The following is a 13,789-nucleotide window of genomic DNA, read 5'->3' on the forward strand; positions in this document are numbered from 1 at the left end:
GACACAAATATTTCATTGTCGTAAAATTATATCACAAGTCAAATCTTTATATTCTTCTTGGTTTCAGTTGTGGGAAAAGCAAATGTTTCAATCAATAAAGGATGCTGGAGTGAAAGAAAAAGAACTAGAAATAGAAGCAAGATATACAGATAGTGACAGCAAACCATTTATTACTGCTTACACAAAAATGTATGATGTATAATCACTAACCAAAGTTATAATTGCATTTGATGTTGGATAGCATCAACAGATCAGCTAAGCATGGAAACAGAAGGCAATGATAAAGTAATTACTGGGGGCAAACAAATTAGTATATATAAATGTTATAAAGTCAAATAATTTTCAAAAATTCATTAAAAATAAAAAAGTCTAGCCAGAAGGGTGAAAGAATACACACGTATGTATCTGTATACGAACTAATAACGTAATCGTGGTCTTTATATAATAGTCATCATATAATTATTTTGAGGTCCATGGAAATGATAAATGTAAACTACACTACTATCTGATTTTCCTTATTTATATTTTAAATACTGTCTTAACCAACCAGAAGTAAGTATTTAACTTTAATTAAAGTTATTTCTCTTTTCACCTAGTTCTATGTACTTTTAACATATCATCAATGGCTAGCTGTCAACCTATTTGTTACCAACGTACATTTGGTTTATTAATTGAACCAACTGTATTTAGACGCTTAAATGACCAAATCTTATTTGCAATTATTAATCCACATTCTTAAGTGAAAGCAATTTTTGATGGGCAAATTATGAAAGTGCCCTGGTGATAGTATGACTTAGAACTGAATTTCATTAGTCACAATACACCAGTTTTCATCAGAAGATTGTTTCTAAACATATCAAATTACTGATTAAGGGCATTACTGCTGCTCTCTTATTACTAGATCTGGATGAATCATACTCTTAAACAATACACAATAATGAATCATGAACTACAGTAATGTAAATCTAATAATATAACAGAAAAATACAAAAACATCACAGCACAAAATACTCATAATACACACCAGTTTGGTTTCACTAGATATATTTTGTACTATATAATTTTATTTCAGTAAGATTATGTTTTTTAGTAGAAGCATTTAATGAAGTTATCACAAATACAATTAGAATGTAGAAACTTGTGAATATTGACAAAAAAATTCAGGTATTTCACAACAAGTAGGTCAAAGTGCACATTTCACAAAATTTTACAGTTACGTGGAAAGTCTTACTAAACTATTTCTTTATGAATGTATAAAAACAAATGCTGCACCAAGACACGGTCTTCCCTTTTTTTCTAATTTATTTACCCCCCCTCTCTCTAAAAAGTAAAGAATTTAAATTAATTTCTCATTATAAGTCATTCTTAGGCAAAGCATAATTTGTAGTTTTCACCTTCAATCATATTTGGTTACAGAGCTATAGAATCAGACCCATCTTGTCATACCTACCAGTAACATACTCTCTTTCACCTATTACCAATAATTCTCACTGATGATTTAGATTATTTATGACCAACAGAAAGGCAAAATTTTGATTTATCAAATGAATATTATGTTACATTGGTTTTTTGTATAGAGAATTCTCTATTTCACTTTCAGTTCATACTTTATTTCCATGGGAAATGCAGAGAGTTCAGCTGAATTTTTAATGGCTCTTACCAGATAGTTAGAAAGCCAGATGAAATATGACAGTTAGTGCACATTGTTTGCTTTTTATATTCTCTGTTATTAGGTGCAGTATTTAAATAAAAAAGTAGTATAGTAGTACCATTAGTACAAAAAAGTAGACTTAAAGCTTTTGATAGCTGATAGCAAAGAAAAAGACCCAGGTCAGTACTATATTTGTTTTTCGTGTGTATTCTTTATTACTAAAAATGTAACTAATATGTAAAAAATCAGAAACATGTTAGGTTACATTATATAAAATAAAGAATAACAGCAGTGATAATCCTTCATAGGTTACGTTCACAAAAAAACCATGCCTTACACTAATCAATATCATAATGAAGGCAACATATTTGTTGAGTGATTTACAACTTCTTTGGCAGGATTACTTAGTTAGACATTGTTCAAAAAACAGTAAAACAATAAAACTAAGTATAAATAGGTCTGTACCATAACAAGCTTCAAGTTATTTAGGATAAATAATTATGGCTACAATTTCTAGTGATTTCAGAAAGAAAAGGATAATTTTAAAATTATTTTCTAATCTTTTTATGTTGGTTAAAAGATTGGTGAAATTAATAGTCTGAATAAACATTACATTAGAGAAAACTCAAAATGTATAAAATTTTAACTGAATAAATAAACTAATATTTATTATCTCTCTCAGGACAAGCTCAATTCATAACCATTTTGTGCTTGTTATAGTTTATGTTACAACTTAAGTTAGTAATTATATCTCCATGAAATTTTGCATATTATCAGTAAACATTACAAGTGTATTGTATGCAAAATATTAGTTTTCTTTAGTCTTAAGATTTTTTAAGTAATGTTTTTCTCAGACAAATCTTTCTTTTCAAATGTTGATTATCCAACATGTAAAGTATTTAATTTTATGATTAAAAATATTTTTATGCATTAGAAAATTTTCAAATTCCACATGAAACCTTTATAATGCTCAGAAAAATTTTTTTTCAAAAAATGCTCATATTTTTCTGTTATTTTCACTAACTCTTTATGTATTCATTTGATTTGACTTACTGCATAAGCACTATAAAAACATGTTTAAATATCTTGAAACTCGTAACATTTTACATTTATAGTAATTTTTTTTTTATACTGACCTTTAAGTCAATGCTGACAAAACATCACAGAAGCTACAATGACACAGTACATGCACACTGTTATTACAGTATCCAATAATATAAAACTGGCCTTTACAAAGTGACCTGTCTTAGCTGTATTTCAGTGGACTAGCATTTTGTAAGCTGCAGTCACATTTTAATTACATTATACATTTTAATTACATTATACATGTACATGCATTATTACTATTTACACAAGTTATTAAACTTGTTTCTCAAGACATTCTCTCTTCTAGTTACAACCTTTGTACTCAGTTACTGCTAGTAATAAGATGCAAAATCTTAACAAATTTTGCATGCAGAGGATGCAAAACAATTTTCTTTAGGTTATATATATATATATTTGGAAAAACCAAAAATCAAATATGAATACTATAGAATTCCACTACAATTTATAAAGCTCAGTAACTAAGTTGTATTTGGGCTTAAAAGGTATAAAATTTGAGTGCTCTAAAGTCTTACCTTTCTGCTTGGAACCTTCCATTAAAAGAAAGAAAGTTTGCTGCCTGAATATTTCAAAAAAGCTGATAAAGCCACTAGGACAGCATTCTGAACCTTTGGTTGGTTATTCACACATCAAAAACAACTAAGTGTATGTAAGCATTTCAAAAAATAAAAAGAGGTGGAAGTGGCCACTATGTATAGGGCAGTAAATGTGGCAACATCTCAACAAACAGAAAAGACAGGAAGTTCTTACTTTATATTCTAGCTTGTCAATATTGGTAATTTGAGTTTCATATTCATAAGAAACTACAGATGTTTATTTGGACATCACAAACATCTAATTTAAACTAATGCTGCACTCAACATGCCACATGGCATATAAAAATCTATATTTAGGTACATTTTTTTTTAATATTTACTTTTAACATAACCTTTATGATCCTAAGACATTTCACTAACTTACCCTATTAGCCTCTCCTAGAGGATCAGGGTGACCTTCCTCAGCAAGTCGTCTCTTTAATTCTTCAATCTCTTCTCTCTCTTTGTGACGATCCCTATCATCAGCTTCAAGTTCTTTTTCATGCTCTTTTAACCTTCTTGCAAGAGCATTTCCCCTGGTAAAAACAAATATTTGTCATCTGTATAAAAACTAAGTGTTTTACATTACAAGAAAGCAAGGGTTCAATAACACTGAAATTACATATAGATAATATTAGTACAAGTAGAAAAAAAAGACTCAGTCTGACTGTGCCTGTTAAGCATCACTTATGCAAACATTGTAACAGATTCCTTTACAACAAAAATTTGTTCAGGAATATCAATAAAATAAGATTCAAATATTCTTAACAAATGTGTAATTCTCACTTGCAATTCTTTAAAGACAAGTGAACTGTTAAAATAAAAAATTGCTGAAATGTTAGCAAAAACACTTAGTTGTAGAGCTAATCTAGCTTCTTACACATACACGATAAATAAATTTATAAACTATTAATAAATTTGGAAATTTCTGGATTTTATCCGTGTATAAAAACAACTTTTACAATATTATTTGGCTCATAAACAAACACCTAAGTTTAATCTACTTAAACACCATCAATAAGCTTACAACTTCTTTTGTTTTGTTTTTTAATATATGTTACCACAAGTGATTCATTTCAAAAATACAATACAACTGCCTTGCCTTCTTTAACAGAGGGAAAGTGGTAATGGGGTTGGTAGAGGTAAAAGGTTTGTCAATTTCTAGTAGAACTTTTTAATAATGAATACAAAAACAACTATTTGTCTAATGTCAGAAAAGTATTATTAAAAAACAAAAACAAACAAAGCATTCAAGCACTGGAAAACATTTGGAAACGTACACAAAATTGCACTACAGAATAATGCAACACATTCAAAGCACATAGACTAATACAGTATTAAATAAAAAAATCTCCAAACAGTTTATCTTCAAGCTTAAATTTCATACACCAATTTGACTTTGATGTTCTTAGAAAGAAAGAAAAAAGCCAGCAGTAAAACTTGTGCTATAAATGTCAGCATTCACAGCTGAATAAGATATACTAGATTTAGTACTCTAAGCCCAATAAAACTTGTGCATTACTTGGCATTCTTAACCCTAAACAAACAAAAAGTGATCTTAAAACTGACTTACTTGTAATACTTAGGGTCATCTCTATCATCATCATAGTCTTCCAAAAACTCTTTTAGTCTCTTAGCTTCTTTGTACTAGAAGAGAATAAATACATGTTCATAACATTAAACTTGTACTTTTACAAGCTATAATGCAACAATGTCAAATACTCTATGAATACATCAAAAAATAATGCTGTCAGAACTCAGCTGCCATTATACCAAAAGCTTATTAACCTTTTAATTACATCCACTGGTTTTCTCTTAATCTCCATCACCAAAAAGCATTTGTATTGTAAATGTCAGTTGTACTCTGTATATATATCATAATGCCTTTGTCATTCCAAATTTCTAACTGCTTCTTTTATTAAGTAATAAAATATGTACCTCTTCTTTTCTTCTCTCATCTTCTTTTTGTTTCTCTTTCTCATATTCTTTTAGCTTTCTTCTCTCTCTGCTTTCCCAATTTCTCAGTCGCTGAATTAAAATAAATAAATTATAAATACTATTTACATTACACAAAAATTAAGTATGTTATACTATAACGATTTTAGAACCTTACTACATCATTAGTCCATGTCTGGCATACCACTTGACAGCTGGGCATCTTAACAATAGCACAGTTTTCACTGCCAAAAAATCCTTTCATGAAACTATTTTCACATCACTTCTTCCTGGGTGCTTTCAATAATTCTTCTATCGTAGTTAGTAGTTCCCTAGCTCTTTTTGAAACAGCTTTTCACAGAAATAAATCCTCAGACACTATACCTGGTATCTAAAACAGCTTGTTTTTATATTGAAGAAATTAATCAAATTTCATTTTCTAGCTGCTTGAGATATGTGACAATTAAATGACAGGTACAAATGGTGGCTTCATTTTTGTAAATAAACACTATGCTGCCATATTTCTGGAGAGTAATCCTTCTTAATTACTTTGCATATTGTTGCCTGATGCACCTGGGTGGTCTTCGTTGCTGATGTTTTATGTTCATGTATTTCAACTATGTTTACCACAATTGACATATGACTTACATCAGGCTTAATCTATGCTCCTTAATTTTACAATGTAATTTATCACAAGTCTTTAAATATCTAAAGCTCCTAATATGAATGCATATTTATGGTCTAAGTGCATGAATATTTTGCTCTTGAGAAAGCTATTAAACACCCTATCCAAAGTAAATTTTCTATGATATCACCTCATATCAAAATAGTTTTGTCATAGACTACATAACTTTGACTTAATATTGTTAGTGGTCATCCCGATGAATATAACATACTCAATTTTCTGTTCTGTCAAAAACTCATATTAACAGAAATTAATCCTTACTTAGAAATCTCATTCAAACATTGGTATAATAAAAAGCTAAAACACTGCAGCTTTACATAAAATTTTAAAAAAGCAATAAGAGTCCCATAGGTGTGCCTTTTGCTTATTTTATTTGTAAACTTTAACAGATTAATTACTAATATTGCATGATGTAGATTTTTATTATTAACTTATTAATGAATATTAAATACTTAAGTCTCATCTTGATTTTTTAGATCACAAAATAAATAAAGTTTATATTTAATAAAAGGAACCTCTTGATAAGCAGCTTCCTTTTCTCTAAGTTTGCGTTCCAACTTTCTTCGTTCATGCAAGTCTTCATCCTCTTCCTTATCTCTCTGCCACTCTCGATCCCTATCTTTTGACCTAAAACACACAAAACACTGCAGAAATAGCCAGTAACTATATATAATTCAATAATATTTCTTACCATTATTTTCATAATTCAAGTGGCATACTTAGACTACAACATAGATTCACATAATCTCAACCTTTTTGCTGTTGGATCATGCAATTTGCAGAAATGAAATGGTAGATTGCACTTGTACATTAATACATGCACTAATCTGAGATTTCTTAACCCTTTTGCAAGGGGTCAGAGGTCAAAGGCTATGTCATCCCATTTATTGATTCACATTCAAAATTTTATTGAACTACTATTTTATGAATTTATCTCAAAGTTTGGAATCAAGTTATAGATTATATTTTAAACTTTAATATTATATAGAAGATAATTACTTAGTTTAAAAGTAAATATTAAGATAATGCATCTAAATATAGATTTTAGTGAGTCGTATGGTATGTTGAATGCAGCACTGTTTAAAATTAGATGTTTTTGATGTCAAAATACTAAGTCTATAACTTTTTAAAAATTAGGAACTCAAATTACTAATACTGACAAACTAGAATATAATATAAGAATCTCACATCTTTTTATTTTCTTGAGATATGGCTCATACTGAATCAAACACAAATGGCCCCAGTGAACTCCATCTCTTTTATACTCTTACTACAGTATATGACATGTGAATAACCAATCAACAGTATATTGTACCCAAAGTGAATTTCCCTGACATTTTAATCTTTGAAAAGGCTTCCACGTTCTTGTGATCCAAGTTTAAGGAGGAAAGTTGTGTCTTTAGTTTCATATTTTACAAAATTTTATAAAACCTTAGTTACTAAGGTTAATAAATTACAGAAGAATTCTATTGTGATAGTAATTTGTGATTTTCTGCTTATTCAACTGTATATAAAACCTTAACTTTGTTTGATATCCTTCACATGCAAAATCTTAAAAGGCTTAGCAACCCATGTTCAGGTAATAATAATAAGAGGTAACTGTCTGCTTTACTACTTGATTCATTGTTCAATGTTTTAAAAATAATAAGTTTAATAACTTATTTCTAAATAGTAATAATCTATATATACACTGCTGGCCAAAATCTTAAAGCCAATGAACATAAAGAAAAAATACGCATTTTGTGTTGTTAGACTCAACCTCTTATTTGAGTAGAGCTTCGAAAGTTGAAAATACGAAAAGGAAAAATAAAAATAAACTTTTTTAGCATTTACTAGGGAAAATGTGAACACTATGAAATTAGCTTAAATACTACCTGGTCAAAAGTTTAAGACCATACTGAAACGAAGCGTTAATAGGTAAACACGTAACGAAATTTAGTCATTTGTGTTCAAGCATTAGCATTGTCAACATCTCCCAATGACATCTACTGTGTTACATTATCAGTACACCATAAAATGAAAGGAATGGCTGGGCATTGTAAAACTGCTGTTGCAAATTTCTTAAATGACTCTGAGGGATATGGAACAAGAATTTTAAATGGTCAGCCCAAGAAAATTACACCGGCATTGAGCAGGAAGATTCGATGGGTTGTCTGGCAAGACACCAGCTGATCATTTAACCAGATTAAGGCTCTTATGGATGCAGAATGCAGCTCAAGAACAATAAGATGACATCTACGAGAGAAAGGCTTTAAAAACTGTAAACGTCTTCAAAGGCCATGCCTCCATCCACACCACAAAACAGTTCGCTTAAACTTTGCTAAAAAGTACCAAACATGGAACATAGAAAAGTGGACAAAGATTTTGTTCTATGATGAGAAAAAATTTAACCTGGATGGTCCAGTTGGCTTCCAACATTACTGGCACGATAACGATATTCCACCAGAGACATTTTCTACATGAAACAGTGGAGGAGATTCAATCATGATCTGTGGTGCTTTCTCCTTTCATGGAACAATGTAGCTTCAGGTTATACAGGAGGGGGTCAAACAGCAACTGGTGACATTGGCATGTTGGAGAGAGCATCCTGCAGGACAAAGGCCTCTTACATGGTAAATAACATGATTCTTTTGGACCATCCCAGCATGTTTGCCTGAACTGAACCCCACTGAAAATGTTTGGGGGTGGGTGGCAAGCAAAGTCTATAGAAATGGATGTCAATTCCAAACAGTGCATGATCTTCATAAAGCCATCTTCACCACTTGGAATAACATTCCGGCCAGCCTTCTGCAAACGCAATGTTTGCAGTTATTCTCAATAACAGCCATGCAACTCACTACTGAGACCTCTTGTTAAGCATTTCCTACCCTGATTAGGACTTCTTGGTATGGTCTTAAACTTTTGACCAGCTAGTATTTAGGCTAATTTCATTGTGTTCACATTTTCCCTATTAAATACTAAAATAAGCTTTTTATTTTCCCTTTTCTAATTTTCATCTTTTGAAGCTTTACTGAAATAAGTGGTTGAGTCCAACAATGCAGAATGCATATTTTTTCTTTATGTTCATTGGCCTTAAGATTTTGACCAGCAGTGTATACATATAAAAATGTATAATAGAAACGTAATACTATATTACAAAATAATAGTCCACTAAAGCAGAGCCAAGACAAAAGACTAAAGGGCAATTTTATATTACTGAATAACTGACCCAAGTGAATGTGCATTGTGTTAATACAAGTTATGTAATGTTAAGTACCCATAACTGAATGGTCAATATTACACAAAATAATAAATATATAAGTTCATATATAGCATTATGAGTCTTAAGCTACTTAGATTAAACATTTGTACTTTTTATAATATGTAGACATTCTAGCATGAGAAAAAAGCATATTTATCTCCTAATTCTTTTTATGATAGTTATGAAGTCTGTTAAGTGATAGATCCCTTACAGGTAGAGCATAGGAAATAAAATAGTCTTATTGAAAACAAATGTTTAAAATGTATTTAGGAAGTTTTAGAGATTATGCAAATAATATTTGATATTTTGAGGATGAAGAATAATTGTTTTAATCATGACAAAATTAATTTACACTAAGACTTGTAACAAAACAGAATATTTTCACAAACAAATCTTTGGTATATATTTCATTAAAAGAATCTGATTTTTTCTATATAAAATACTTATAATATTTACTATAAGTCTACCAAATTTTGTGAGGATACACATGCTATATCAGAAGTTACAGTGCTAATACTTCATGTATGCAAATGTGTAGACAAACTCATGTATATCATACCAAGCCCATAGTGAAAGGGTTAACATAATCTTTAACAAAATCTTACCAGTTTTGGGATGGATTACAAATATTGCATACACAAAGAATGATGGTTTCATAATTGTTTTTACTGAAAATATATTATTCTACTGTAGTTACTTGAATTCAAACTAGTAATAAATTGAGTGCAAGGTGATTTTCAATTTAAGAATAAAAATACTTTTGTTTGCATTATAGTTTTCATATTTCATTTGCAATAGCTCAAGTTATTATCATCAACATAGCACACAATAAAATAATTAAAATTAAAAAGTACAAAAATTCCTCTTATTAATTTTTTGTAAATCTTCAATGATTTGCATTTTAAGTTCATAATTTCATCTTTTTCTTTCCACAATTGTTGATGTTTTATTTTCCTTTCTTGTCCTTTACTATTTATTATTCATCCAAACACAAAGCAACAGTGCCCTTGAGACATATTAACAATTTTTAAGAACAATAACAGACCTTTTGGTCCATCTCAGCTGTCCCATCCTCTAAGTCAAACTAAAACCAATAAAAAAAATAATTTAAAGCTAGCCTTTATCATTCATATAACTATCGAGCTTTATTTTAATCTTATTCGAACTTATTGCCTCCATAACCAACCACTGTATTTGAAACACAAAATTGTCTTAGCTGAAAATATCTTCCACCTTGCCTAATCTGTGTCCCCTAGTTCTATAATTCTCAGTGTTAAGTATGAAAAATGCTGATGCATCAACATTATCAATTCCTTTTACAGTCTTAAACACTTCAATCACATACCCTCTATCTCTTCTTTTTCTCAAGAGAAAAGAATTTTAAAGATCTTAGTCTCTCTTCATATGGATATCACAGGTACCATTTTAGTATCCCTCCTCTAAACCCTTTCAAACAATTCAATGCTTTTCCTAAGGTAAAGAGCCTAAGACTGAACATAATACTCCAAATGTGGCCTAACTATTGATCTATACAATGAAATTATAACATCTTTAGAATTGTATTCAGCATTTTTGTAGATACAACCTAAAATCCTATTTATCCTATTGCTACCACCAGCACCCTACTTGGATGGCTTAAAAAACAGATCAATTTTTTTGAGACATGGCAAACCCTGCATTCAGCATGAAACATCATAAAGCCTTGAGAATGGAAGTGAAGCACGATGTATATTTAAGAAATGTTTAACCCTTTTAATTCTGAATTATAGAACATAATTAATACATAATTACCAAAAATATAACTATGACCTAAAGACAATTTTAACTGTGTCCCTAAACTATACCACATTTAGGTAAGAAACAACCATAAGTACATTCTAAAGACAACTGGAGTGGGTATTAAAACTTTAAAATACAAAACATTTCAATCTTACCCACCTTCTTTCTAATAAAATTTTACTCCTAGTTAGTTCAAGCAGCCAACAATACTAGAGTCAATTACATGTTTTTTGTGAAGAAAACTGTGCACCAATTGCAAAATAAGTTAGGTGAGGAAGTAACATGATCTCTTTCTAATGAATATACATGTGTATCTACACATAAGCTATAAAGCTCAAATAAACCTGTTCAAAATGAGTGGTGCCTGTCCGGGGTTGAAAACTACTTGTTTAAACAGTATTCATTCAGATAACTTTGAAATAAATGAACCAAAATGTTATGTTAGCACCTTACGTCTAGATGTACCTTTACTAATTACCACTGTATTATTGAAATAACAAAAGCCAAAGCAGAGAAGTTTCATAGGTAATTGGTCACATGATAATACATCTGAAGTCAAGTAATTTTTAGAAGTTTACTTTCAAATAAAGGACATAAAACTTGGATGAAATAAAACTGAATCATAACATACATTACAATGTTAAATTTGTTCACATACACTGATAGTAAAGGTATTTAATTATATTTTGAATGTAACAGTGGGTTGCACAGAAGAGCATTTAAAAGGGCTCCCATTGTGACAGTTAATTTGAATAATGGTACAAAGATTATATTTAGTACTGTTATTCATCTTTCAAACAACATATTTACACAAAAATTAATTTCCTTCTACATAAAATAAACAAGTTATTTAAACATTCTGTAATTTCAAGTACATTTTTGGTCTGTTGACACATAGAAACACTTCAAGTGTTTACCAGTTCAGGTTAGAATACACTGAACAACATTAAACACTTGTCAACATACTGATAAAATAATTTACAAAAACTCTGAACAATTTTACACACACCTTTCCCTGGATCTCTCTCTTTCCTTGGACCAGTCTCTCTCCTTTTCACGAGAAAGGGAACGAGATCTGTCAGTCATCCTCTCACGAGGATGGTCAGCTGGAGAGTTCTCTCTTAGATTCTCCCTCTCTCTCATTCTGTCACGTTCTCTGTCTTTTGAACGTTCCACACTTTTTTCCCTTTCTCTCCTTTCCCTGCGTTCCCTTACCTTATCCCGCTCTCTAAGTTCACGATCTCTATCTCTTTCCCTATCTCTTCTATCTCTCTCACGACGTTCCTTTTCCTTCTCATTTTCTTCCTCTGCTTTCTGAAAAACAGGAAAAGATAATATCTGCATTAGGCAAACAATAATGGTTCACCTCACAAAATTCTATGTATGGATAACTAGCTTATAGGCAACTTGCTTCATCACAAGTACTTAGTTACATCTATATTCAAACTCTGCCATGAGTGATATTTCACTGTCATTAGTAAATTAAAAAAAAAAAGACAGCAAAATTCAGTGCTATAACTAAGTAACCTTTATGATCATATGAAAAATGTCAAACCACTGTGTCACCATTCCTTCATTATAAACTGAAAAAGAGCACATATTCTATCTACACACACACACATTACTCCATGACAAAAAAATAAGATAACACTACAATAATAGAAGCAGCTACTGAATACAACTCTGCTAACAAGCACGTGCCTAAGGTTGTCTTTTTTTAACCAGAAGAAAAGAAATGGATGTAAAACTTAAACAGACTCTTTACTACTCGTATGTACATTTTACAGAAGTTCATTACAAGTGAGATGGCCTAGAAATTTTAAGACATTCTGACATCTGCCTTAAAATGCCCTGAAAGTAAAGTATACTTTATATTAAAGCTCAACAAGATAGTGTGGTTGAAGCAATAAGCAAATATCTAACAATTAACCAGTATTTTTTTACTTCCACATTTTCATGATAATTATATGCACTTACGTTATTTATATATTTATACCTTAACATTTCCTGTATCCTTCTTTAGGTCATACATACATAATAAGGTACCTGTGTGAAAAGTTTTCATCTAATGGAAGTTTGAATTTCAGTTCAAAGTAATAAATTAATAACACACAATGTTCTATATATTACAAACAGTGACCTTCTTACCTAGTTGTAGACCCCTTGTGTTTGTAGACCTTGCAGAAGTTTCTATCCTTTTGATAAAAATGGCTCTAGTACACTTAGAAAAAAATAACTTCAAATGTCTATAGCAGGATAAATTTAGTCAATGTAAGAAGTCAGGCCATACTTTTTCTCATTCTAAAGTTATGTGACTACAGGTGTCTCAAGAAAAACAACTATTTCTTTTTCATTCAAGCACACTTACAGACACCAGTCATGATGCATCACTTGCCAGATGTTAGCGTAACACAAGCACATACAATACACATACACATTTATACACATATACACACAATACTAATATTTTGAGAAAAAAGTACCATTAAAAAAGTGCAGCATTATAAACCTTTTAAATTGAAATCAAAATTAAGAATTTTTTTGCATTTAAAATAAATAAACTGTTGTGAAGGCTGTTAGCATTAAGGTAGAAAAGCCTGACAGACAAGTCAGTTCATGATGATACAATAGCATCTCTTTTTGGAATAGTAAATCAAAAAAGAAAAATAGTTAAATAATGAAACAAGAGGCATTTTTGAGAATCACCTTTGCGTTACTTGATGGCAAAACCAGGAAAGCATTACAAGAATTCTTGTACAGTGTAAGATAAGTAGCAACTGATATCCTACAAAAGTATGAACCAACAAAATGTTTCTTTT

General features: G+C 30.4%; 1 protein-coding gene across 1 annotated transcript in view; it reads right to left on the reverse strand.

Moving 5' to 3' along the window:
* Positions 1 to 13,789, reverse strand: part of LOC143222763 (RNA-binding protein 25) — a 59,747-nt gene that overhangs the window by 11,872 nt on the left and 34,086 nt on the right. Inside the window, exons 11-15 of the mRNA XM_076449716.1 lie at positions 11,980 to 12,284; positions 6,466 to 6,577; positions 5,269 to 5,358; positions 4,904 to 4,977; positions 3,716 to 3,866 (exon numbers count right to left, since the gene is read on the reverse strand). Coding sequence (XP_076305831.1) covers positions 3,716 to 3,866; positions 4,904 to 4,977; positions 5,269 to 5,358; positions 6,466 to 6,577; positions 11,980 to 12,284 — 732 coding nt within the window. The remainder of the gene's footprint in view (positions 1 to 3,715; positions 3,867 to 4,903; positions 4,978 to 5,268; positions 5,359 to 6,465; positions 6,578 to 11,979; positions 12,285 to 13,789) is intronic.

The sequence above is a fragment of the Tachypleus tridentatus genome, chromosome 8, assembly GCF_004210375.1.
Source record: "Tachypleus tridentatus isolate NWPU-2018 chromosome 8, ASM421037v1, whole genome shotgun sequence".
NCBI classification, from domain to species: domain Eukaryota; kingdom Metazoa; phylum Arthropoda; class Merostomata; order Xiphosura; family Limulidae; genus Tachypleus; species Tachypleus tridentatus.